The sequence below is a fragment of the Somniosus microcephalus genome, chromosome 2 (assembly GCF_052327205.1).
Source record: "Somniosus microcephalus isolate GS21.2 chromosome 2, FLI_Smic_1.0, whole genome shotgun sequence".
Taxonomy (NCBI): domain Eukaryota; kingdom Metazoa; phylum Chordata; class Chondrichthyes; order Squaliformes; family Somniosidae; genus Somniosus; species Somniosus microcephalus.
The window spans coordinates 277,942,343-277,968,163 of NC_140988.1; the positions used below are offsets into that span (position 1 = coordinate 277,942,343).

The following is a 25,821-nucleotide window of genomic DNA, read 5'->3' on the forward strand; positions in this document are numbered from 1 at the left end:
ATTCTGCTCATGCTACTATGTACTAGAACCAAAGCTTAGTCACACATTGGTGAAAAATATAAGTACCACTTGCTAACACATAAGAAAAACATAATGGGATAAAATTCTACTTTGGCGGAGGCACAGAATGGGCATTAACGGATCAGCTGCCCATTATACACTCCACACGATTTTCCTTTCCATTGACTTTGATCCATTACCGCCCGCTTTGTACACCTACTGAAGTTGAATTTTATCCCTAATAAATCTAAAACAGAATCTGAAACTCACTGTAGTTATTAACAATGTAAACATATACATCCCCAGTATATTTGTATGGACACATTTAAATACACAATGCTGATTGCCTGAATTGTTATCCTCAGTTCCTGACTGAGGACCTGGGAAGCTACACCGTGGACACCCAGATAGTGCTGTAATGGTAGTTTGATATTATACTAGAAGTAGGTAGAGGGCAGTGTGAACAAACACCATGATTTGGTGAAAGAAGTGACATACGCTAAAAACACAGAACAAAAATGTAATTTAAAAAATAGTATAAACTATGATTAAGAACAATGAACTTCCGGTGCGGTGTTGTAGCAAACAACAAAGATTAGATGTCTCATCAAACCTTCCTCAATTAGGCAAAAAATTACAAGTAGACAATATATATTGAAAATCTTGAAACCTGTTTTGAAGAATTAGTTCACATTGAGTACCTCCCTTGTTACAAACATGTGTTTACAATATGCATCTTCCAACTTTGAAAAGTGTTACCAACAATGACTGTTTTTAAATGAGACATAAGAAATGTTAAGACAATGCAGTGGGCAATATTAATGTAAGATGTATTCAAAGGATGTGAGTTTTGTATTTTAAACAATCTCAAGTCCAAAGAAAGTTTGATTTGTAAACTTTTTTTCCATACCTGATATTTGATTTTTTCTTATTATTTTAAGCTGAAGTCAGTACCACCAATATGAAGGGAGACAGCAAAGAGGAATGAAACAGGGCAAACTGTCTGAAGAGTGCTATTTCTAAAACTGTTTGTAATTAAAGAGTTTTAAATTCAACGTTGATTTTGATTGTATTAAATACAGAAGGGTGGAGTAAGCATTGTAAAGTGTTTTGTGCTTGTATCTAGATTAAGTCTGTAACTTTCAACAACTTTAATGAAAAATACAGATATTGCAATGCTTTCTTCATGCCGTCACTTCCCTGCCTGCACAGTTATAACACACATAACAACACGGGCTGTATAACTCTCTCCAGCGTGAACTCCTCTACAATTCAACATCTGACACACAATACTAAATATAAACAAAGACTTTCCGACTTTATTTTCATAGGGCTGAAATAAAGCCAAGGGTAACATAATTTTGTCTTTCTTACATGACAGATTGTAGAGGGGATTGTGCTGTGAATAAAATAATACCCAACATTACTACAAACTTTAATTGCAAAATTAAACTTTTCAAAAGAGAAGCCAATTATTCTGTCATGTGATGATGACATCATCAAATTGATGCCATGTGGTCACATCCACATGCTTTACTTAAAGATTATATAACACTGGATCAAAATAGTTACTAAAAGTCTTTTTTTTTTCCTTCTTAATTTAAATAATACCTGCCAAAACCCAGCAAAACTTCACATAGAAATGTTATCAGTAGGGAATTCAGCATTGACAGAATTAAAAGGTTTAAGAGCAAATGCTCTCCCGGATGCATTAATTCCACCCAGGAACTAGAAGCAAGAATGTGCTGTCTGTAAAGAAATACTTTTCAGCCGGATCCAATGATAAAACAGTTCAGCAGTACAGTAACTTTCTCGTTTTAGAGACAGCGTTGAAGACCAATCCTTATTTTCAACATAAATGTGCCACTTTTATAGAAAAGAACAGTGTTGTATTTTAGGACCAGTCAGGATATCAAAATGACTACCTTTTATTGTCTCAATGTGCTAAAATGCTGCACTATACCTCTATTTAAAAAATGTACCTTTTAGCATACCATTTCTCAATGCACTGACATTTTATTACTTTTACTCTGGTGTAAAAGGAATTTGTTGTGGCTGCCAGCACCGATGCTCATCGCCACCAAGAGTTAAAAAAGGGTCTTTTTCATATAAAAAGTTGGCATCACTATGGCGCATTAGAAAGGGGTTGGCTCCACTTAGGCCTGCAATCAAAGCACCCCAGGCAGTTTTTTAAATTTCTTTTTGCCATCATAATTATAATCTTTTTCAAAACATAAATAAAATCGTGGTTTAACTGGCACAGCCAGGGCGTTATAACACACACTGACTTTTTAAAAAACAGACTCCTGTTCATGATGGGACAGGATTGTATCAGCATTCCTAAAACTTTGAGATATTTATGAATAAAGAAAAACACTTAATAAATGTGGGAGGAAAATGGCTCCTTGAATCAGCCAATGCCTGAGGCCTTTCCTCCCCAGCATTCCTACATGGCAGCTTAGGGATACAGCGGGACACAGGCCCCATATATATCGCTCATCGCAGATTCTACACTTTGCCAAGACCCACAATTTAGCTAATTAGCTCCGGAGTAAAAGCCGGCCACAACTGCACCCAATCTCACACTCAATGTTCCACCAGTGCCAAAGCTGAATAAAATTGGGGCCAATACATCTTTTCCAGGAAAACCTATTGTAACAAAGTCAACTTAACATTTGACAACACCAACACTTCAGACTTGGCATTACTAAACTGTTGTTAGGTTCTGATAAGAAATCTGGAAATTAAAGTGCGTTATTCAAAATCTTATGTTGTGTGCATTTGAAATTAGGTTGTTAATATTTTAGTTCAAAACTGCACTGCAGCTTAAAAGCCAGAAAAGTTGTTCTGATCCAGTCAGTGACGATGTGTGATTCTTTTAACCTGTTGCTGTCTGGTTTCCAATGACCCGAAGGATTTCTTTATGAATGCTGGGTTCCTGTGTGTTTGTACTGATATCACCCACTTGGCCATCTTCATATCTGAAATGAACAACAAAACAATGTTCTTTTGGAGCTTTTCTGGAGTTTGAGTTCTTAGAAACTATGCGCTAGAAATTCGGGTACTTACCATCACCTGGTAAGGCCCGTTTCATGAAAAAAAATGGTGGCTGCCTCACTTCTGCCCACCTCTGGCGCTGGAGTCGGTGGCCACCATTTTTGTGAGGGCACTAACGCTGCCGTTAGCAATGCTGGCCCTAGACATGCAAATCTGCAGAGCTTGACATCAGTTGACGCCTTGCTCTGCGAACTTCGACTTTTGTGCTGAGTTTAACGCTGGGTCCTAAGCTCACTCAGAAAAGCGACTGTGCAGCAGGACTACAGAGGTGCTGTCAGTGCTACTTAAAGGGCACACGATTCTTTTCAGGTAAGTTTGCATTTAAGCATTTGGAATGGATTTTTAAAAAATGTTATTGAAGTAGTGGCTTGGTGCAATACCCTGTTAAAAGTTTCGAAAGTGTGCAGGGAGTGCTGCTGGATGCTTGCAAGGCCTCGGATGGTAAAGGATGGCCTCTGAGAAGACAGAAAATGCTGGAAATACTCAGCAGGTCAGGCAGCATCCATGGAGAGAGAAACAGAGTCCACGTCTCAGGTCTCATGGATGCTGCCTGACCTGCTGAGCATTTTCTGCTTTTATTTCAGATTTCCAGCATCTGCTCGCAGAGGTAAGAAGAGGAAGAAGCAGAAGAGGAGGAAGCAGAAGGAAGAATGTAACCCAGACAGCTCCTTTCTGGCCAGGATATCCGAGATGGAATCATCTGCGTGTGGTATAAGTGACCACAACCCCAATTACACTTTCAACATTTGTCCCACACCTTACCTTCCCTCTGTTACTGACCATCACAGCATCCTCCTGGCCACAATGCTGAAATAAAAGCCACCACAAAGCAAACTTTCCAATCCAACTTTATACATCTATTCATCAAATATGATATCAAGAAATCAACTATTCACCCTTATGCATTCCCTTAGTGACTTTTGTGTGTGTTTTGCCTATCCTACTGATGTCATGCAGTGCTACCCTAGTGGTCGCAGCATGGCTGGTGGAAAGCTGTTGGCTTTCAGTGGGGAAGACGGCACCTTGAGGAGCTGGTGGCTGGGAGTGTCAAATTGAGTGACAGTGTTTCTTCTTCTTGGTCAATCACTGGCTGGGCAGGCTGCATTTCTTGGGTGTATGAAACAAGGAAGGCACAAGGGAGGAGTTGTGGTGAGGGGAGGGTTGAAAAGCAAGAGGTGCACGTGAGAAGGAGAACAACATATGAGAATACCAGCATCTAGTATCCTTTCAGCCCTGCCGCTGGCCAAGGGCTCAGCCATGCCCCTGCCAAGCATAGCCAGCACCGTCTCCTCAAAGGGGGTGATGTGAAGCTCGGAATGGGAGGTGTGCCTCATGTTTGGTAGAGATTGTTGGAAGGTGAGTGATTGGGGGCGGGGTCGTGCATTGAGCAGTCTGTGAGGCTGGTGGTGCAGTTGGTGGCTTTTGAGGATGCATTCAGTGATTTTGACCACTAGTCTGATGTCGTGAAGCTTCTTTGGGCACTGGAGCCAGGTTGTGGGAGCAACGCTATTGGCAGTGGTGGCCTGGGTGATCTGGTCCCACATCCTTCTTTCTGGAGGACCTCCTGGCCCCTGTGGGTAGAGGACCTCTCATGCAGTGTTGACCTGGGTGCCCCTTCCCTGCCTTGCTGAGCCATTTGTTTTAGTGCTGAAGCACTTTTCCCTTTTTTTTTTAGGTGCAGAAGGCAATTCAGCTTTAAGAGCTTTCGGAATGCTTTTTGGGAATGCTTTTAACATTAATTTTTTTTACAGAAGGCAGCTGAGCTCTAAGGGCTAAAAACTGCCTATTTTTAAATGATTTTTTTTTCATTTTAGAAGACAGTGCCCCTTTAAGGGACCGACACTGCTTTCTAAAATGACAGGCTAGCTTTAAGAGAAGGCTGTTCTTGCTCCAGGGACGCTATGGCCATGCTACACTGGGACTCCTGCTGAGACTACCGCCCAAAAACCAGCCTTACACAGTCATTTTAAAGCTGTGCTAATTTTAATTAGCAAGCAGCACCAATATAAGTCAGCGCTATTAATTCCAGTGGCTGTTAACTGTGGTGACACCGGCAGGTTTTTGGCGCTCTGGAATTTCCAGGTCTATATTTCTAGGGAAGAGCGCTAAAGTAAAATCCCACTCGCAGTTGAGCCAACATTCAGGTAGTGTAAACGATGCACATTTTTTTCCCAGTTGGAACCATTTTGGTTGGGAATGGACTGACCATAAAAGAACAAGTCTGTAATACATACAATGCAATGACAACAAACTAGAGGGGAGAAATTCGGTATCGCCCCGTTTGGGGTGCTAGTATTGGCGGTGCGCAAATTATAGCGCCAGGCGCACTTTCTCGCCACCTCGAGCGATATTGGGTTGCAGCGCCCCTGAAGGTGATTGCGGCGCTAAATCAGGCGCTGCACGGTAGTCTTAAGGCGCTAACCCGGCGGCGCGACGCAATTTCTCCATGGGCGGGCGCAGCGCAGGTGCCGTCAATTATCGATTTCACCCAGACACGCTGGCGCCGGCCAGCTCTTAAAGGGGCGGATCGATTATCATCTGCAGCCACACTCTGCACCTTGTAGGCCTCAAAATCGGCGGCAACCTACCTGTGGCGGGCAAAACTTCAACCACATGGAGAGGGCCAGGGAGAGAGCAACCGAAGTTCTGGTCCAAAATTGGCTGCCACTAATAATCCAGAACAGTCCCCTTTAAAGAGCGTCCCCCGAGCCCAACAGCGAGTGGGAAACGTGCCAGGTAACCTGTCCTTGTTAGCGCCAGGTGGAACGGAGGGGGACGCCACTGAATTTCCAGTCCGGGGCGCCCCAAAGGCGTTGCACACTGAAATGACGTTATGATCTGCGGGCGCCGGTGAGCGGGCGCTACGGTTTAGCGCCGGCGCTAAATGTCCACTCAATATGGGAAGAGGCACAGGGTTCGCTGCGCCCGGGCGCTAGTTGGTTAGCGCCCCACTTCTCGACCTCTTTAGGCGCTAATGGGTGGCGCAACCAACCAAATTTTTCCCCCTAGATGTGTAAGTGTTTGATGATTATAAAGAAAAGAAAATACAAGTTTTTACCACAAGTAATGTGGTTGACTCTTTAACTGCCCCCTGAAATGGCCTAGCAAGCCACTGCGAAATACAATAATAAGAATAAAACCGGATGGACCACCCAGCATCGACCTAGGCACCAGCTTCGGACACAACAACAGCACACCCAGCCCAGTCGAGTTTGCAAAGTCCTCCTCACTAACATCTGGGGACTTGTGCCAGAATAGGGAGAGCTGTCCCACAGACTAGTCAAGCAACAGCCTGACATAGTCATACTCACAGAATCATACCTTTCAGCCAATGTCCCAGACTCCTCCATCACCATTCCTGGGTCTGTCCTGACCCACCGGCAGGACAGACCCACCAGAAGTGGTGGCACAGTGGTATACAGTTGGGACAGTGTGGCCCTGGAGTCCTCAACATTGACTTCGGACTCCATGAAGTCTCATGGCTTCAGGTCAAGCATGGGCAAGGAAACCTCCTGCTGATTACCACCTACCGCCCTCCCTCAGTTGATGAATCAGTACTTCTCCATGTTGAACACCATTTGGAAGAAGCACTGAGAGTATCAAAGGCACAGAATGTAATCTGGGTGGGGGACTTCAATATCTATCACCAAGAGTGGCTCGGTTGCACCACTACTGACCGAGATGTCCATGTCCTGAAGGACATAGCTGCCAGACTGGGCCTGTGGCAGGTGGTGAGAGAACCAACACGAGGGAAAAACCTACTTGACCTCGTCCTCACCAATCTACCTGTCACAGATGCATCTGTCCATGACAGCATTGGCAGCAGTGACCACCGCACAGTCCTTGTGGAGACAAAGTCCTGTCTTCACACTGAGCACACCCTCCATCATGTGTGGCACTACCACCGTGCTAAATGGGATAAATTCAGAACCGATCTAGCAGCTCAAAACTGGGCATCCATGAGGCGCTGTGGGCCATCAGCAGCAGCAAAATTGTATTCCACCACAATCTGTAACCTCATGGCCCGGCAAATGACTCACTCTACCATTACCATCAAGGCAGGGGACAAACCCTGGTTCAATGAAGAATGTAGAAGAGCATGCCAGGAGCAGCACCAGGTGTACCTAAAAATGAGGTGGCAACCTGGGGAAACTGCAACAGAGGACTACATACATGCTAAACAGCAGAAGCAGCATGCTATAGACAGAGCTAAGCGATCTTACAACCAACGGATCAGATCAAAGCTCTGCAGTCCTGCCACATCCAGTCGTGAATAGTGGTGGACAATTAAACAACTAACTGGAGGAGGAGGCTCCATGAACATCCCCATCATCAATGATGGCAGAGCCCAGCACATGAGTGCAAAAGATAAGGCTGACGCGCTTGCAACCATATTCAGCCAGAAGTGCTGAGTGGATGATCCATCTCGGTCTCCTCCTGAGGTCCCCATCATCACAGATGCCAGTCTTCAGCCAATTCGATTCACTCCACGTGATATCAAGAAATGGCTGAGCGCACTGGATACAGCAAAGGCTATGGGCCCCGACAACATCCAGGCTGTCGTGCTCCAGAACTAGCCACGCCTCTAGCCAAGCTGTTTCAGTACAGCTTTAACACTGGAATCTACCCGACAAGGTGAAAAACTGTCCAGGTATGTCCTGTCCACAAAAAGCAGGACAAATGCAATCCATCAGTCTACTCTCAATCATCAGCAAAGTGATGGAAGGTGTCACCGACAGTGCTATCAAGTGGCACTTACTCACCAATAACCTGTTCACCGATGCTCAGTTTGGGTTCCATCTGGTTAGAAGGGATACTGAAGTGGACAGAAAGGGAAACAGTCATGGTAGACAGTCCACATAGGGGTAAGTGACACATGAAGAAACAATACAGATGCCTTAAAAGGCTGATACACAAGGATAGTCTCAAAATTCAAAGATAGGAGATACAAAGTTATGCTCGATGGGGTACTCCCCATGTTTAAGAAAGGAGGTGAATTCACAAAGAAAACTGAGAATATTAATCAGTGGCTGGCAACATGATAGGAAAGCAACAACGCTATCTTCATAAATAACTGGAATGGTCTACACTTGAAATATTGGCCCGGCACTTGCGGACCTGATGACGACGAACTGGCAGCGTTCGCTGTTATTTCGCCTTTGAAACTGACCACAACTTCAGGATTCAGGGCATCCGCAGCCTGAAATTGCGGTCTGTCATTCACTGCTCCTCCTCAGGCTGTGCTGTGGACCCCTCCCCCCAGATCTGGCAATCAGTGTAATCTGTCAAATTACAGCAACTGACAAAAGCTTCAGCTCTGTCGTGGTAATACTGCTGTTAAATACCTCATTAAAAGTTAGACCCTTTTGGATTTGGTGTAACTGGTGTTTTAACAATGTATTGACTGCTAAAAAAACATTATGGCCCATAAAAATTAATTTAAATTTTGTGGAGTGTCAAATGTATCCATTTTAATAAAAGTTACAATTTAAGAAACTTAAAAAATATATTTTAATTTTAAAAAGTTTGTTCATCTTTACTTCAGGTTTGCCTTTTCCCCATGTGAGAGCCCCAATCCTGGTTTTGCTCTCTCTAACATTTTTAAAAAGTTAGACTCAAAGGAGCTTACTCACTTCCTGGTTCGACGTCTGTGAGAATTCTGCCAGTAGTGTCACCCCCAGGACCTGGCTCCAGTGCCCAAAGAAGTTTCATGATCTCAGATGAGTGGTCAAGGTCAGTGAATGCATCTTCAAAAGGCATCTCCTACCAACTACTCCACTAGCCTCATACATTGCTCAATGCACAACCTCCCCTCACCTACCAAAAATCTCTACCAAACATGAGGCACACTTCACATTCCTAGCTTCACCTCACCCCCTTGGAGGAGACGGTGCTAGCCATTCTTAGCAGGAGCATGGCTGAGCCCATGGCAGTGGCGGGGCTGAAAGAATACAAGATTCCTTCTCACATACCACTTCCCCCCCTCATCCCACAATATCTTCTGATGTACACTCTTGCTTTCCTGCCCTCCCCTCATCACAACTCCACCCTTGTGCTTTCCTCATTTAACACACCCAAGAAATGCAGCCTGCCAAGCCAGTGGGAGGAGAAGAAAAGGAAGAACAAAGAGAAGGAGGAAAAACAAAGAGGAAGAGGAGAAGGAGGAGGAGGCAGAGGAGGAGGAGGAACACCGTCACTTGTTTATCACACTCCCAGCCACCAGCTCCTCAAGATCGACCTTCAAGGCCATTTTCAGTGTCCTCCACTGAAATTCAGCAGCCTTCCACCAGCCATGCTGCAGCCACTGGGGTAGTACTGCATGACATCACTAGGATAGGCAAAGGCACACACAGCACAGTCACTAAGGGAATGCACAAGGGTGATTAGTTGATTTTTTGATGTACTATTGGGTGCATATGTGAATAAAGTTGGATTGGAAAGTTTGCTTTGTGGTGGCTTTTATTTCAGCAATGTGGAGAAGAGAACGCTGTGATGGTCAGTAACAGAGGGAAGGTAAGGTGTAGGACATATGTTGAAAGGGGAATTGAGGTTATGGTTACCGGTACCACAGGCGGATGATACGATCCGGAATATCCTGGCCAGAAAGGGACTGGGTTGCCTCCTTCCATCTGCTTCCTCCTCTTCTGCTTCTTCCCCTTCCCTCTGCGAGCAGCTTGTCCCCTTTGCTGCCTCTGCTTCATCTCCATGTGATATTGCAGCCCAAGGGACACTGCAACTAGAGCCCCAGGACTGTGAGCAAGTGGTGTTCTCAGAGGCCTTCCTTTAACATCCAAAGCCTTGCAAGCATCCAGCAGCACTCCCTGCACACTTTAACAACTTTTTAAATGTATCGCACCAAGCCACTACTCCAATCAAATATAAAAAAAACTCCAAAAGCTAAAATAGAATTTTACCTGAAAGATGTGTGTGTCCCTTTAAGAAGTGCTGACTGCATCTTTTTACAACTGCTGCATGCTTGTTCTTCCTTGCGTGGTTAGGAGAGGGCGTTATGGAATGCGGTGATGTCCAAAATCGCAGTCGTGTGTCAAATCAGGCGCTGTACGCCAATTTGACGTCACGATCAGCACATTTACATTGGAGAGGCGAACGCAGGTAATTGCAGCACGGCCGACCTCTCCAAAATGGCGGCTGCTGTGTCTCGCGCCGGAAGCGGGCAGAAGCGAAGCGGCTGCCATTTTTTCAAGAAAACCGCTACATGGAATTTCGTGGCCCTGTTCTTGCCACAGATGTTGACTGGCCTGCTGAGTGCTTCCAGCATTTCATATTTAGTTTCAGATTCCCAGCATAGGAACATGATAATTGCTAGATGAAAAAAGACCAAGGTCCTTCGAGTTCACCTTCTACCATCCTTGTGGTTGGGAGTACTTAAACTCACTTTCGTGGGCTTTTTTTTTTTTTTTTTTTTACAGAGGCCAGTGTCGGGAAGAGCAGAGAGCGGTGGTACAGTGAGTACTTAAACTCACTTTCGCGGACTTTTTTTTACAGAGGCTTACCAATCTCACAGACAGGCGGCGGCGTTCCGGAGCCACGTCACGATTCAAAAAGTGATGCAGGCAAGAGGAAGCAGCTGATTGGGTGAGTATGGCCAGGTGAGTATTTATACTACTCTACAGTTTGACAGTTAAGATTAATAGTTTATAAAGTTTAGAAGGTCTTAATTTTTGTGGTTATAGTTTCTAAGGTCTCTGTTGTGTATCGGGGAGTGCTAGTAACCAAGGGCCCTTGAGTATATCATTTAATTGTAGTGTAATTAGTGGTATTGATTTGATTTAATTTAATTTAAATTAATTAAAGGGTAAGTCATGGCAGGACAGCTCGGCCCTGTGGCATGCTCCTCCTGCGCTATGTGGGAAATCAGGGACACTTCCTGTGTCCTTGACGACCATGTGTGCGGGAAGTGTATCCAGCTGCAGCTACTGACGGACCACATTGCGGCGCTGGAGCTGTGAATGGATACATACTGGAGCAGTCGCGATGTTGAGGACATCGTGGATAGCACGTTTAGGGAGTCGGTCACGCCGCAGGTAAAGGCTGCACAGGCAGGAAGGGAATGGGTGACCACCAGGCAGAGTAGTAGGCGCAGGCAGGTAGTGCATGGGTCCCATGTGGTCATCCCCCTTGCAAACAGATATACCACTTTGGATATTGTTGAGGGAGATGGCTTATCGGGGGAAGGCAGCAGCAGCCAACTTCCTGGCACCATGGGTGATTCTGCTGCACAGGATGGGAGGAAAAAGAGCGGGAGAGCTATAGCGATAAGGGATTCTATTGTAAGGGGAATAGATAGGCGTTTCTGCGGCCGCAAACGAGACTCCAGGATGGTATGTTGCCTCCCTGGTGCAAGGGTCAAGGATGTCTCGGGGCGGCTGCAGGGCATTCTGGAGGGGGAGGGTGCATATAGGTACCAACGATATAGGTATAAAATGGGATGAGGTCCTAAAAGCTGAATATAGGGAGTTAGGAGGTAAATTAAAATATAGGACTTCAAAGGTAGTAATCTCAGGATTGCTACCAGTGCCTCGTGCTAGTCAGAGTAGAAATAGAAGGATATTTCAGATGAATATGTGGCTAGAGGAATGGTGCAAGGGGGAGGGATTCAAATTCCTGGGACATTGGAACCGGTTCTGGGGGAGGTGGGACCAGTACAAACTGGACGGTTTGCACCTGGGCAGGACCAGGACCGATGTCCTAGGGGGAGTGTTTGCTAGTGCTATTGATGAGGGTTTAAACTAAAATGGCAGGGGGTTGGGAACCTGTGCAGGGAGACAGAGGAAAGGGAAGCAAGGATAGGAACAAAAGACAGGAAGGAGAAAAGCAAAAGTGGAAGGCAGAGAAATCAAGGGTGTAAATCAAACAGGGCTACAGTAAATAATAATTCTAAAAGGATTAAGAGTGTTAAAAAAACAAGCCTGAAGGCTTTGTGTCTTAATGCGAGGAGCATTCGTAATAAGGTGGATGAATTAGCTGTGCAAATAGATGTAAACGGATATGATGTAATTGGGATTACGGAGACATGGCTCCAGGGTGACCAAGGCTGGGAATTCAACATCCAGGGGTATTCAGTATTCAGGAAGGACAGGAAAAAAGGAAAAGGAGGTGGGGTAGCATTGCTGGTTAAAGAGATTAACACAATAGTAAGGAAGGATATTAACTCTGATGATGTGGAATCTGTATGGGTAGAGCTGAGAAATACCAAGGGGCAGAAAACATTAGTGGGAGTTGTATACAGACCCCCAAACAGTAATGCTGAGGTTGGGGATGGCATTAAACGGGAAATTAGAGATGTGTACAATAAGGGCACAACAGTTATCATGGGTGACTTTAATCTACATATAGATTGGGCTAACCAAATTAGTAACAATACTGTGGAGGAGGAATTCCTAGAGTGTATACAGGATGGTTTACAGGGCCAATATGTTGAGGAACCAAATAGAGATCAGGCCATCTTAGACTGGGTATTATGTAATGAGAAAGGATTAATTAGCAATGTTGTTGTGCGAGGCCCCTTGGGGAGGAGCGATCATAATATGATAGAATTCTTCATTAAGATGGAGAGTGAAGTAGCTGACTCAGAGATTAGGGTCCTGAATTTAAATAAAGGAAACTACGATGGTATGAGGCGCGAGTTGGCTAGGATGGATTGGGGAACGTTACTTAAAGGGTTGACGGTGGATAGGCAATGGCAAACATTTAAAGATCGCATGGATGAACTACAGAATTTGTTCATCCCTGTTTGGCATAAATATAAAACAAAAAAGGTGACTCAACCGTGGCTGACAAGGGAAATTAGGGATAGCATAAGATCCAAGGAGAGGACATATAAATTGGCCAGAAAAAGCAGCAAATCTGAGGATTAGGAGCAGTTTAGGATTCAGCAAAGGAGGACAAAGGGATCTGTTAAGAGGGGGAAAATAGAATATGAGAGTAAGCTTGCAGGGAACGTAAAAACTCACTGTAAAGCCTTCTATAGATATGTGAAGAGAAAAAGATTGGTGAAGTCAAGCATAGGTCCCTTGCAGTCAGATTCAGGGGAATTTATAATGGGGAACAAAGAAATGGCAGACCAATTAAATACATACTTTGGTTCTGTCTTCACAAAGGAGGACTCAAATAACCTTCCAGAGATGTCAGGGAACATAGGGTCTAATGAGAGGGAGGAATTAAATGAAATCAGTATTTGTAGGGAAATGGTGTTAGGGAAATTGACGGGATTGAAGACCAATAAAACCCCAGGGCCTGATAATCTACATCCTAGGGTATTTAAGGAAGTGGCCCTAGAAATAATAGATGCATTGCTGGTCATCTTCCAAAATTCTATAGACTCTGGCACAGTTCCCATGGATTGGAGGGTAGCTAATGTAACCCCACTATTTAAAAAAGGTGGTAGAGAGAAAATGGGAATTATAGAACGGTAAGCCTGACATCGGTAGTGGGGAAAATGCTAGAGTCCATTATAAAAGATGTAATAGCAGAGCACTTGGAAAACAGTGACAGGATCGGACAAAGTCAACATGGATTTACAAAAGGTGAATCATGCTTGATGAATCTACTGGAATTTTTTGAGGATGTAACTGGTAGAATAGATAAGGGAGACCCAATGGATGTGGTGTATTTGGACTTTCAGAAGGCTTTCGATAAGGTCCCGCATAAGAGATTGGCGTACAAAGTTAAAGCACATGGGATTGGGGGTAAGGTACTGACATGCATAGGGAACTGGTTGGCAGGCAGAAAGCAAAGAGTTGGAATAAACGGGTCTTTTTCCAAGTGGCAGGCAGTGGCTAGTGGGGTACCGCAGGATCGGTGCTAGGACCCCAGCTATTCACAACATATATTAATGATCTAGACAAGGGAACTAGATGTAATATCTCCAAGTTTGCAGACGACACAAAGCTGGGTGGGCATGTGTGCTGTGAGGAGGATGCAGAGAAACTCCAGTATGATTTGGACAGGTTGGGTGATTGGGCAGATGCATGGCAGATGCAGTATAATGTGGATAAATGCGAGGTTATCCACTTTGGTGGCAAAAACAGGAAGACAGATTATTATCTGAACGGCAATAGATTGGGAAAAGGGGAAGTGCAACGAGACCTGGGTGTCCTTGTGCACCAGTCGCTGAAGGTAAGCATGCAGGTGCAGCAGGCGGTTAAGAAGGCAAATGGTATGTTGGCCTTCATAGCGAGTGGATTCGAGTACAGGAGCAAGGATGTCTTGCTGCAGTTGTACAGGGCCTTGGTGAGACCACACCTTGAGTCTTGTGTGCAGTTTTGGTCGCCTCATCTGAGGATGGATGTTCTTGCCGTGGAGGGAGTGCAACGAAGATTCACCAGACTGATACCTGCGATGGCAGGAATGACGTATGAAGAGAGATTGGGTCAATTAGGCTTATATTCGCTGGAGTTTAGAAGAATGAGAGGGGATCTCATTGAAACGTATAAAATTCTAACAGGACTAGACAGACTAGATGCAGGAAGGATGTTCCCGATGGCGGGGGAGTCCAGAACCAGGGGTCACAGTCTAAGGATAAGGGGTAAGCCATTTAGGACTGAGATGAGGAGGAATTTCTTCACCCAGAGAGTGGTGAACCTGTGGAATTCTCTACCACAGAAGGCAGTTGAGGCCAACTTATTAAATATATTCAAGAAGGAGTTAGATATATTTCTTAAGGCTAAAGGGATCAAGGGATATGGGGAGAAAGCAGGGACAGGGTACTGAATTCGAATGATCAGCCATGATCTCATTAAATGGCGGAACAGGCTCGAGGAGCCAAATGGCCTACTCCTGCTCCTATCTTCTATGTTTCTATACTGGAGTTGTTCATTTATCATAGCAATCAATCGCTATCAATTAGTCTACAACAGACCCAGACATGAGGTGAGGAAATCCCAGAGGTGGAAACCTTGGGGAATGAGAAGTCCAATGTCATCTGTTCCTCTCAAGCATGGTACACTTACCATATGCAATGTTTTGCTTTTTGTTGATAAAGTTTGACATGATCTCTGAGTCAGAAATGCTCAAGACGAGGAGCCAGGTATATAAATTTACCTGGGCTAAATTCAATGAAATGCGGCAACAACTTAAGCAAATAATTGGCAGAATTTGTTCAACAAACCTTGAGTAGAATATAAGTGGAACACCTTTAAAGGTACATGAACATGCAGGATAAATACATTCATAGGACCATTGCAGCTATCTGTGCTGAATTTGAAGCCAGATCCCAGAGGTTTAACAATATATTTACCAACACTGCCAGTTGGAACCCAAGATAGCTTATTTCCAATTTTTATTCTTATTGCATCAATAGAGATCAAAAATCTAACAGTACTTACACAAAGAAGAATCTTGTGCAGACATGATCTGTTTGTGGAACTACCCAAATTTCTCCATGTTTGTGCAAATCTGGTGAAGTAATCACTGCAAAATGAAATATGAAAGGTATGAAAGCAGAAAAAAGATTTTTAATTCATAATTTCTTCTTCTGTCTTAGTTATTTTTCTCATTTTTTTCCTCAATTGTGTTCCTTTATTGTTCTTCGTTTCTTGAAAGCAGTCCCATGGACACCATTGTCACTCTGGTTCTTAGCCCAAGTGGTCATTTTTCAAGTGCAGTAGAACGTAGAGTTTACTGGCTATTTAAACATGTGGTATATTTACCCACTAACGGTTTTCTGCATCTCTTCCCATTCCTGGGCTCTCATCTTTTTGGGTGGGTAGGTGATTGAAGTGCAGGTTTCTCCTTTACCTCACCACCATATTCAGCTGACATGTTTTGCTTCCTCGGCATATACCACTTAATTTTTCTTTGTTACGGTAATTATACTTTTTCCTCATATTTTGTCAAAAAATGTTTCCATGGACCACATACCATCCTTGGCAGTGCAGTCATGTGATGCACTACCAGGCTTCTGCAAATCCCATACAACAATGCACTCATGAAGAAGTACACATTAGCTGCATCAAGTAACCCTCATCAATTTTCCTTCTTTCCCTGGGGCGAACTGATGCCTACAATGATGACAAGGTAAAGATAACAGAGAATAGTGCGCATGAATCTGCCCTCTAATTGTCCACGCAGTACCAGGAGAGGCTTTGCTTCTGCGTGCCGCCTCACTTACTCACCTAAAGTACCACTACAGGTGGCAGGGTATGATGATTGACTCATTAATATCTCCACAAAGCTTCAAATCCTGCTTCCTGAAGGTGACAATGTAAGTGGCCTCACCCAAATTGGTTGTGCACTTTCCTCTCCCAAAGCAGAACATTTTACCTCTGTGTCATGCTCCCATCTATTGTCATTAAGGGACAACAAAGCTCACCCAATTCAAGTGATACACAGCCTTGACCTTAATCATTCAACATGACGCCATGCAACTCATCAGGTGTGGCTTGCAGATGGAAGTGTCATCCACTGGGACTCCAAGTGTAGGAATGGGATGTAAGAAACTATCTTAATTGTCCAACAAGTACTGTATGCCTGAGATTCCTAACTAGCTTCCTATGTTATACTACATGACCAGTGAGCAACAAGAAATACATAAGGCAAATTAGTTGTTTTTTCACTTTTTATCCATGCTTTGGAAAGTCTGCCTAGCTACTAATGGAGAACACCATACCTTCACATAAGGCTATACATTTCAGGTTACGACTCTGCAAAAACTGGGGTTGCTGTCCTTTTTTCTGTGACTGGAAAAAAATGAAATGGATTAAGTTGATTCACCGAATTTCAACTCTTTACCAAACATTGCTTTGAAAGCTGAAATCTAAACTATCCATGCGTATAATTAGTTGGTGATAATGAACGTAAAGGGAAAATTAAACGTGCGGGCATTACTGCTTAATCACCAACTTCACAGTGTGCAGCAGCATTCAAAATCAGAGCAGCAGAGATGGGTGTCCCAAAGCAGCGCTGAGGAGGAGAGAGAGAGTGCAAAGCTCAAGAGCAGCAGTGGCAGAGGAGGGGGAGAGAAGGAAGCCCGACAGTGGCATTGGGTGGAGTTAAAAGCCTAAGGGCAGTGGCAGAGGAAGGGGAGAGAAGGAAGCCCGACAGTGGCACTGGGTGGAGTTAAAAGCCTAAGGGCAGTGCTGCGGTGTCGGGGAGGATAGAACACCTGACTACAGCTTACCAGTAGCGATGGTGCATAGAAAATATACTATTAATGTGGGCTACACAGTTGTGCTGAGCTTAACAAACTAATATTCAGTGCCTTGGAATACAGGGAGGAAAAGGTTTGACTCCTGCTCTGCTCATTTTCTAATCTGTGGGGAGGCAACAAGCAAAGCCTAAATTATCCCCCAGAAGGGGGGTGGCGGGGAGAAAAATCATAGAGAAGAGTCAAGGAGGTAGTTTGTGCCTTTGTGCAATAGTGTAAAATGGATGATAGCGACTTGGCAGCCCGTTTTACATCTCTCCTGATTTTTATTTACATTGACTTCAACAGAAAAGAAAATCGGGCGGGGTGTATAATGGGCAGCCAATCCACTACCACCCGTTTTGCACCCCCGCCAGAGTTGAAATTCCCTCCCCCCCCTCTGCTTCTGTGGTAGTGACACAACTATGCTTCTTGGTTGGCAGTAGTTAAATTGGATCTCTTTGGATTCAAATTAGCTCCAAGAGGATATGCCTGGCAATGGGAGATTGGAACTGAGTCGATTCTCTGTGGCAACCTAGTAATTTGCTACATAAGCCAGGCAGTTCCCAGTACACTGAGCACTGTTGATGGCTGACCAACTATCCTGCCTCATCAATGAGACCAGTGCTCTGTACTGAAATGTCTTGGGACATTTTAAAACGTTAAAGGTGCTATATAAATGCAAGTTGTTGTTGACAAGCTGTATGTTCTATTAGTTAAGTACAGAAGTACCCTGTGCACACTTGTGAGTCCCTAATTCTTGGCTCATACCAATTTGTGCCCAAGTTCTCTGAGCTCAAGTAATTGTGACCCTGCAGGGTGAGATTGAGCACTCCATATTGGGCAAACAGAAACTGTACTGTAAGGATTTTCCAGTGGTCTGCTGTGAAATCTCTTAACACGGTGATAGGTTTCAAGACCCAGCTGACCAAAAATAAGAAATTTGGCGCTGACATCCTGTAGTGGATCTTCATGCATGTCACATGACGAATGGTGAACACCATGTGCTGGATAGTGCAACTTGGGAACCATCCTACCTGCAAAGTGGCTGCTTTATTGTTTGAAGGCTGTTCATCCTTGGCTGCCACCTTCTGCTGCTTTTTATTCATCCCTAGAGGGTGTGCACAACAGAAGTGTTTTAAACATCATAAACGAGTTAACAGAATCACAGTGACTCTATATCAAAAGGAGCCTTCAATCAATCTCTCGGTCACTGTTTTAAAAAGATTGTAACATATCAAAATGTGATTTAAATATGTCAGTACAAAGCAGTTTTTGTGACAACTTACAAACGGAGTGGTGCTTTCAGGGCTAAACTATCCCAGTACTATAACCAGTTTCTCTTATTGTCTTCTTTATACTATAGGGTGAATTTAGAAACAATGGACCAATTGCTCTGAAAATGCAACACAACTATGTCAGTCTGGCTGCTACTTTCTCTGATATTGAGGAAAGACCAGCAATGCGGAGAGTGCATTGCTGCTCTGTAAAGCTCAGTCTGCCACAGGCAGACTGGAAATGATGGACATTAGCCAACTGCCATCAGTGGCTGTTGTTTTATTTGTTGTCACTGACATCCTGCAGTCAGAGGTATATGTCAAAGTCCCTTCCAAGGAGACTTTTGGGGCCTCTGACAGCGTTACCATTGCTTTGTTTACTTTCTAATGTTGCCTTCAACACTGCTTCTGCCATCAGCAGTAACCCTGTAAACTAACTCATTAGCTACACTTTAAACCTAGGTGTGGAATTATACAGTTAAGTCAAACATCACAGCAATAGGTTAATGACTTTGTTGAAATAATGGACAGAGGAATTAATTAATTCATTACTAATTTACGATTTTAATCCCAATGAATAGAAAATGAATGTCAAAGATTTTTTAGGGTCAGGTTAATGGTTCAAAACCTACCCATACTGCAATTTAAAACTGTTTGGCCCTAAAATTCCACAGCCTTTTCTGCACACTCACTGTAACTATGGTGGGAGTCCACTGGAATACCTGGAATCTAGGCTGGGAACCAGATATGCCGAGTCCTGGCCTTTTGTTGAAATTTCCTTTATGATCTATTGGGGGTAGAGCTTCCACCCACCTCAAACATGGCCATTGATGTTGGGGGGGGGGGGAGCGGGTGGATAAGGGCGGAGACTCAAAATGTGATATTTGCATATCTTGGGCCTTCAGCGGGACCCGGCACATGGCCAGTGGAGGTATACCAGACCATGTGTACCTCACCGGAAGTTGTGGGTTCCATTTGAAGGACGAAGTTGGGATCAAGGACTAGACTCAACAATGATTAGAATTTTAAAAAATAATTCACGTGGTTACAAAAGGCACTGGTGGAGCACCGTCAAGTTATTTCTAGGGGGCTCTGGGACACTCCCTACCATAACTGTCAGGCTGGATTCTCCGGCCTGATGTCTATGGTGGTCGCTCAAAATGCAGCCCTCGTGGCACAGACACCCACCATTAATATTGAAATGAAGGGGCCTCTCCTGACTGCAAACTTTGATGGGGTCGGGGGAAGAGGTCCCGGCCAGGTGCATCTCAGCACTTACGACTGGACACACTTCCCTCCCCATCCCGTGGACTTTTAGGACCTTTGTGTTTAGCTAGACATATTCTATGATTGCTGCAGTCATTGGTTACAGTCCCCAAATGAATGTGCTATGGTTCCTCAAATTTCTATAATCTTTTATATAATAGAGCTTTGAAAATGTATTGAAGAAAATTCAGTGAGAAAAGGATTCGGAGGCGTACTACCTGAGAGGAAATTGGAAGGTGTAGGAAATCCTGCTTTGATTTTTGTTTTGGTTTAAAGCATTGATACGCTTATCAATTACTCCATAAAAGGCGATGAATTAGGAAAGTAATGAAAAGGTTTTTATTAACTAAAGAACAGAGCATGCCTCTCGTGGACAACCGGTTCCAAGAAGGAAGTGGGTTGCCGGGCAGCCACCTTTATACCAGGTCATGTAGGTGGAGTCAGCTGAGGCATGCATAGGTACACAGTGAGTAGCAGGAGGTAACAATGTGCGATAACGATAACGGTAGTGAACGACAGTGAAAACAATAACAGTGATTTACCACATTCACCCCTTGTTTAAAATTGAGTCCGGCAGGGTGAAGTGTACTAAGAGTTCGTGTAGGTAAGTCTATCGGGGGGCCTTGTATGCCGTCCTGATCGTCGTAGCAGCGGCGGCGGTGCTGCAGTATCCAACGTCGAATCTGGTGTCTGAGTGGTCGACGAAGGGTCCTGTGGCTCCGGCATGCCATCTACAGGGGTTGGGTTGGGAGGAGTGGTGGATAATAACGGTGGTGATTCAGGGGCGCCCGAGGGTGCGAGGTCTCGTATGGAGACCGTGTCCTCCCGCCCGTCTGGGTATGCCACGTAGGCATACTGGGGGTTGGCGTGTAGGAGGTTCACCCTCTCGACCAGGGGGTCCATTTTATGGGTCCTCACGTGCCTCCGCAGTAGGACGGGCCCAGGAGAAGTCAGCCATGTCGGTAGCGAGGTTCCCGATGTGGACTTCCTGGGGAAAATGAACATTTGCTCATGAGGGGTGGCATTAGTGGCAGTACAAAGCAGTGACCGGATGGAGTGGAGCGCCGCAGGGAGGGCCTCCTGCCAGCGAGAGGTCGGAAGGCCCTTAGATTTTAAGGCTAAGAGGACGGCCTTCCAAACCGTCGCGTTCTCTCTTTCCACCTGGCCGTTCCCCCGGGGGTTGTAGCTGGTGGTCCTGCTCGTAGCAATACCTCTCGCGAGCAGGTACTGACGAAGTTCGTCGCTCATGAAGGATGAGCCCCGGTCGCTATGTATATAGCTAGGGAACCCGAGCAAGGCGAAGAGGTCATTCAGACATTTGAAGACCGTGGTACTGGTCATGTCTGGGCAAGGGATGGCGAATGGGAAACGGGAGTACTCATCAACAATGTTGAGGAAGTACACGTTGCGGTCAGAGGAAGGGAGGGGCCCCTTAAAGTCGATGCTCAAGCGCTCGAAGGGGCGAGTGGCCTTGATCAGGCTTGCTCTGTCTGGCCTATAAAAATGCGGTTTGCATTCGGCACAGATTTGGCAGTTCCTGGTCATAGTCCTGACCTCCTCGACGGAGTAGGGCAGGTTGCGGGACTTAATGAAGTGGCAGAATCTGGTGACCCCGGGGTGGCAGAGGTCATTGTGGAGGGTCCGCAGTCTATCAACTTGCGCGTTGGCGCACGTACCTTGTGATAGAGCATCTGGGGGCTCATTGAGTTTCCCGGGCCGGTACAAGATATCGTAATTGTAGGTGGAGAGTTCAATTCTCCACCTCAAGATCTTGTCATTCTTGATTTTGCCCCTCTGCTTATTATTGAACATAAAAGCAACTGAACGCTGGTCAGTGAGAAGGGTAAATCGTTTTCCGGACAGGTAATGCCTCCAGTGTTGCACCGCTTCCACAATAGCCTGGGCCTCCTTTTCGACAGAGGAGTGTCGAATCTCGGGGCCCTGGAGGGTCCTTGAGAAAAAGGCCACGGGTCTCCCCGACTGGTTAAGGGTTGCAGCTAGGGCGAAATCGGACGCATCGCTCTCCACTTGGAAAGGGATGGACTCATCCACTGCGTGCATTGTGGCCTTCGCAATATCACTCTTGATAAGAGTGAAGGCTGCACCCGCCTCTGATGTCAGGGGGAAGGAGGTGGACTTGATGAGGGGTCTGGCTTTGTCTGCATAGTTGGGCACCCACTGAGCGTAGTAAGAGAAAAACCCCAGGCATCTCTTCAGTGCTTTTTGGCAGTGGGGGAGGGGGAGCTCCATAAGGGGGCGCATTCTGTCGGGGTCGGGCCCAATGACTCCGTTCTCCACTACGCAGCCGAGGATGGCAAGGCGCTTGGTGCGAAACATACATTTCTCCTTATTGTATGTTAGATTCAGCCGCTGGGCCGTACGGAGGAATTTCGCTAGATTAACGTCATGGTCCTGCTGGTCGTGGCCGCAGATGGTGACGTTATCCAGATAGGGAAAGGTGGCCTGCAGCGCGTTCTGGTCGACCATCCGGTCCATCTCCCTTTGGAAGACCGAAACCCCGTTGGTGACGCCGAAAGGAACCCTAAGGAAGTGGTAGAGGCGGCCGTTTGCCTCGAAGGCAGTATACGGGCGGTCCTCATGGCGGATAGGGAGTTGGTGGTATGCTGACTTAAGGTCAATGGTGGAGAATACCCTGTATTGCGCAATCTGATTGACCATATCAGATATGCGGGGAAGGGGGTATGCGTCCAGCTGGGTGTACCGGTTTATGGTTTGGTTGTAGTCAATGACCAGGCGGCGTTTTTCGGCAGTCTTAACGACTACAACCTGGGCTCGCCAGGGGCTGGTGCTCCCTTCGATAATGCCCTCCTTCAGGAGCCGCTCCACCTCAGCGCTAATAAAAGCTCTGTCCCCGGCGCTGTACCGCCTGCTCTTGGTAGCGATGGGTTTACAGTCGCGGGTGAGGTTAGCGAACAGGGGAGGGGGGGGTACTTTGAGTGTAGAAAGACTGCAAGTGGTGCACGGCGGGTGATTTAAAAACTGTTGGTTGCAGACTGTGAGTGGGGGGAGGGGTCCACCGTATGCCAATGTGACACTTTTGAGGTGGCACTGAAAATCCAACCCGAGCAGAACGGCAGCGCAAAGACGGGGCAGGACAAGAAGTTTAAAATTTTTATATTCGGTGCCCCTAACCGAAAGGGTCACCACACAGTAGCCGCCGACGTCTGTTGAATGGGACTTGGACGCCATAGAAATCCGATGGCGCGTTGGCAGGACCGTGAGGGAGTGGCTGCGCACCGTGTCGGGGTGAATAAAACTCTCCGTGCTCCCGCTGTCAAACAGGCAAGTAGTGGCGCGGCCGTTTACCGTAATGTCCATCATGGACCTGGACAGATGATGAGGGAGAGCTTGTTCCAGCGTAACGGAGGCCAGTGTATGGCTGAGTGAGCCGATATGGTTGTCAGACGAGACGGTGGTCGAGTCCGGAGACAAAATGGCGGTTGAGTGCGGCGGGCAAAATGGCGGCGGCCATGATTCCGATCCCCACGCGGCCGGAGGTGCACAAAATGGCGGAGAAGATGGCTGCCCCCACGGTTCACACGCGGCGCTGCTGGCGTTCGCGGGTTTCCCTCTGCAGGCGTTGGCGTAATGGCCTTTCTTCCCGCAGCCAGAGCAGGTAGTGGTCTTCGCCGGGCAGCGCGCTCTAGGGTGTTTTAACTGGCCACAGAAGTAGCATTTTTGGGCCTGGTTACGGGACATTGTTGCAGTAGTTGGTACCGGGGGCGGCGGTCCCAGTTGATTTCGGGACATTGCTGCAGTAGTTGGTACCGGGGGCGGCGGTCCCATGTCCCAAGGTCGCGATGGCCATGGCGCGGCACCGTTATGTGAGTATGCTTCGAGGTTTCGGTGGGCCGCATCTAGTGAGAGCGCGAGGGCTACGGCCGTCTTCAGGTCGAGCTCCTTGCTTTCGAGCAGTCTCTGCCGGGAGTAGTCGGACTGGAGGCCCTTAACGAAGGCATCACAGATAAGTCCCTCCGTGTGCGCCGCAGCCGTTACCGCCTTACAGTCGCAGTCCCTGCAGAGTGTCTGTAACGCCCGTAAAAATGTCTCTACCGATTCCCCCGGTTGCTGCCTGCGGGATCCCAGGAGGTGTCTGGCGTAAATCGTATTCACTGGGCGCTTGTATTGCCCTTTTAGCAGGTCGAGAGCCGCCGTGTACGTAGTAGCATCCCGGATGAGTGTATATACTTGAGGGCTCACCTGGGCGGTCAGGACTTTTAATTTGTTCTCCTCCGATGTCACGGCGGAGGCTTCTAGGAAGGATTCAAAGCAGCTCAGCCAGTGTTCGAAATTGGTAGATGAACCCGCCGCTTGGGGGTCGAGGTCCAGGCATGCTGGCCTGAGGGCTCACAGCAACGCCTGCTGTTGTTGCTGCTCAGTTCCGGACATTTTACTTTTAGTTAATAAAATTGATACGCTTATCAATTACTCCATAAAAGGCGATGAATTAGGAAAGTAATGAAAAGGTTTTTATTAACTAAAGAACAGAGCATGCCTCTCGTGGACGACCGGTTCCAAGAAGGAAGTGGGTTGCCGGGCAGCCACCTTTATACCAGGTCATGTAGGTGGAGTCAGCTGAGGCATGCATTGGTACACAGTGAGTAGCAGGAGGTAACAATGTGCAATAACGATAACGGTAGTGAACGACAGTGAAAACAATAACAGTGGTTTACCACAAGCATTGACTAAAGTTCAGGTCTTAACCTAAAGATAAAATATACTTACCTGAGTAACCAAAAGAAATACTTGACAATGGGCTAAGATAGATGCCATTCCCATAAACTGCACCATGAAGCTGTGGAAGTTGGAGGAAAACAATAAACAAATGAACAAATACATAGATACATAGTTACAACACCAGGTGGATTCCCCGCTCAGGCCTGAATTAAAATTACAGTTGGGTCTCAATGATGTCATTGGGCCGCAACATGCATATGTAAAGAAGGACCCCGTTGGCTCCGGGCAGGTGTCTCAGGAGAGCCGGTTAAAATTGCAGATGTTGCGATCATGGCGGCTTTCGGACAGGTAAGAGCCAGGGCAATTTTAATGAAACTCGCCAGGTTTCTGCTGACTGAGTAGGGTTAAAATCACCCCCATCGAGTCTACCGCACAGAAACAGGCCATTCGGCCCAACTGGTCTATGTTATTGTTTATGTTCCACACGAGCCCCCTCCCACAAATTAGATGCTTAACATTATCATTAAGACAGTATACTTAACAGATGCATCAGTGTAATCTGCATGAAATGGGGACAGTCTTCATAAAAAAAAATTGGAATAACATTTTTTCTTTGTTCAGAAGAGTGTAAATTTCATTTGAATGCACTATTGCAACAATTCAGTGTGTGATTGTAACGTAAGGAGAATGGCACACAGCTCTTTTAGCACGCTCATATCCCCAAATGGAGAAAACGTTTTGTCAAACACTTTCACAGATAGGGCCCAGATTTCCCTCAGTGGCGACTCTGCCCTATGGAAGGGCAGACTTTCTGCCTGCCTGACTGATCTGGTGCTGACCCTAGTGAATTTTTGGGGGTCGACCTCATTAGGATTTTTCAGGCAGACTCCTGGTTTGGGGGCAGGGGGTGGGGATGGGGGAAAAGAAAGATGGCTGCAGGCCTCAGTCATCTGCAGTAGTCAGTTTATCTGTGGGGCAGTATAAGTCCCTTCGAAGCTAAAATTTTAATTTTGGGACGGCAGAAATGAATCAATTGCCTCCCGATCGATTCTGCTCCTTGGGGGAGGATTTACATTTTTAAAACACTTCCAAAGTGTTTTTACATAAGAACATAAGAAATAGGAGCAGGAGTAGACCATTTGGTTTTTCAAGTTTAGATCTCCCCAGAGAGTAGAAATTGTTTGCCCATATTTGGGAAGGCATATTCAATGTCCGCCATCTCTTCTGGTGGAAAATCCCAGAAGTGGAGCCAGCAGAATGATTCCCACCCCCACCCATCCTAGTTCCACTTGAAATTGGGCGGCAAATGTGAGGAAAACCCAGGACAGTGCTGGTGTTCAGAATTAGGAATTATTATTCAATAGACCTGCTGTGTAT

General features: G+C 46.0%; 1 protein-coding gene across 2 annotated transcripts in view; it reads right to left on the reverse strand.

The window, feature by feature from the left end:
- Positions 1-1,299: 1,299 nt before the first annotated feature.
- Positions 1,300-25,821, reverse strand: part of parp8 (poly (ADP-ribose) polymerase family, member 8) — a 627,363-nt gene continuing 602,841 nt past the window's right edge. For both annotated transcript variants that reach the window (XM_085972589.1, XM_085972580.1), the window contains 5 exons: positions 24,493-24,562; positions 18,241-18,314; positions 16,688-16,757; positions 15,405-15,489; positions 1,300-2,981 (listed from right to left, as the gene is read on the reverse strand). In XM_085972589.1, coding sequence (XP_085828715.1) covers positions 2,879-2,981; positions 15,405-15,489; positions 16,688-16,757; positions 18,241-18,314; positions 24,493-24,562 — 402 coding nt within the window. In that variant the 3' untranslated portion in view covers positions 1,300-2,878. The remainder of the gene's footprint in view (positions 2,982-15,404; positions 15,490-16,687; positions 16,758-18,240; positions 18,315-24,492; positions 24,563-25,821) is intronic.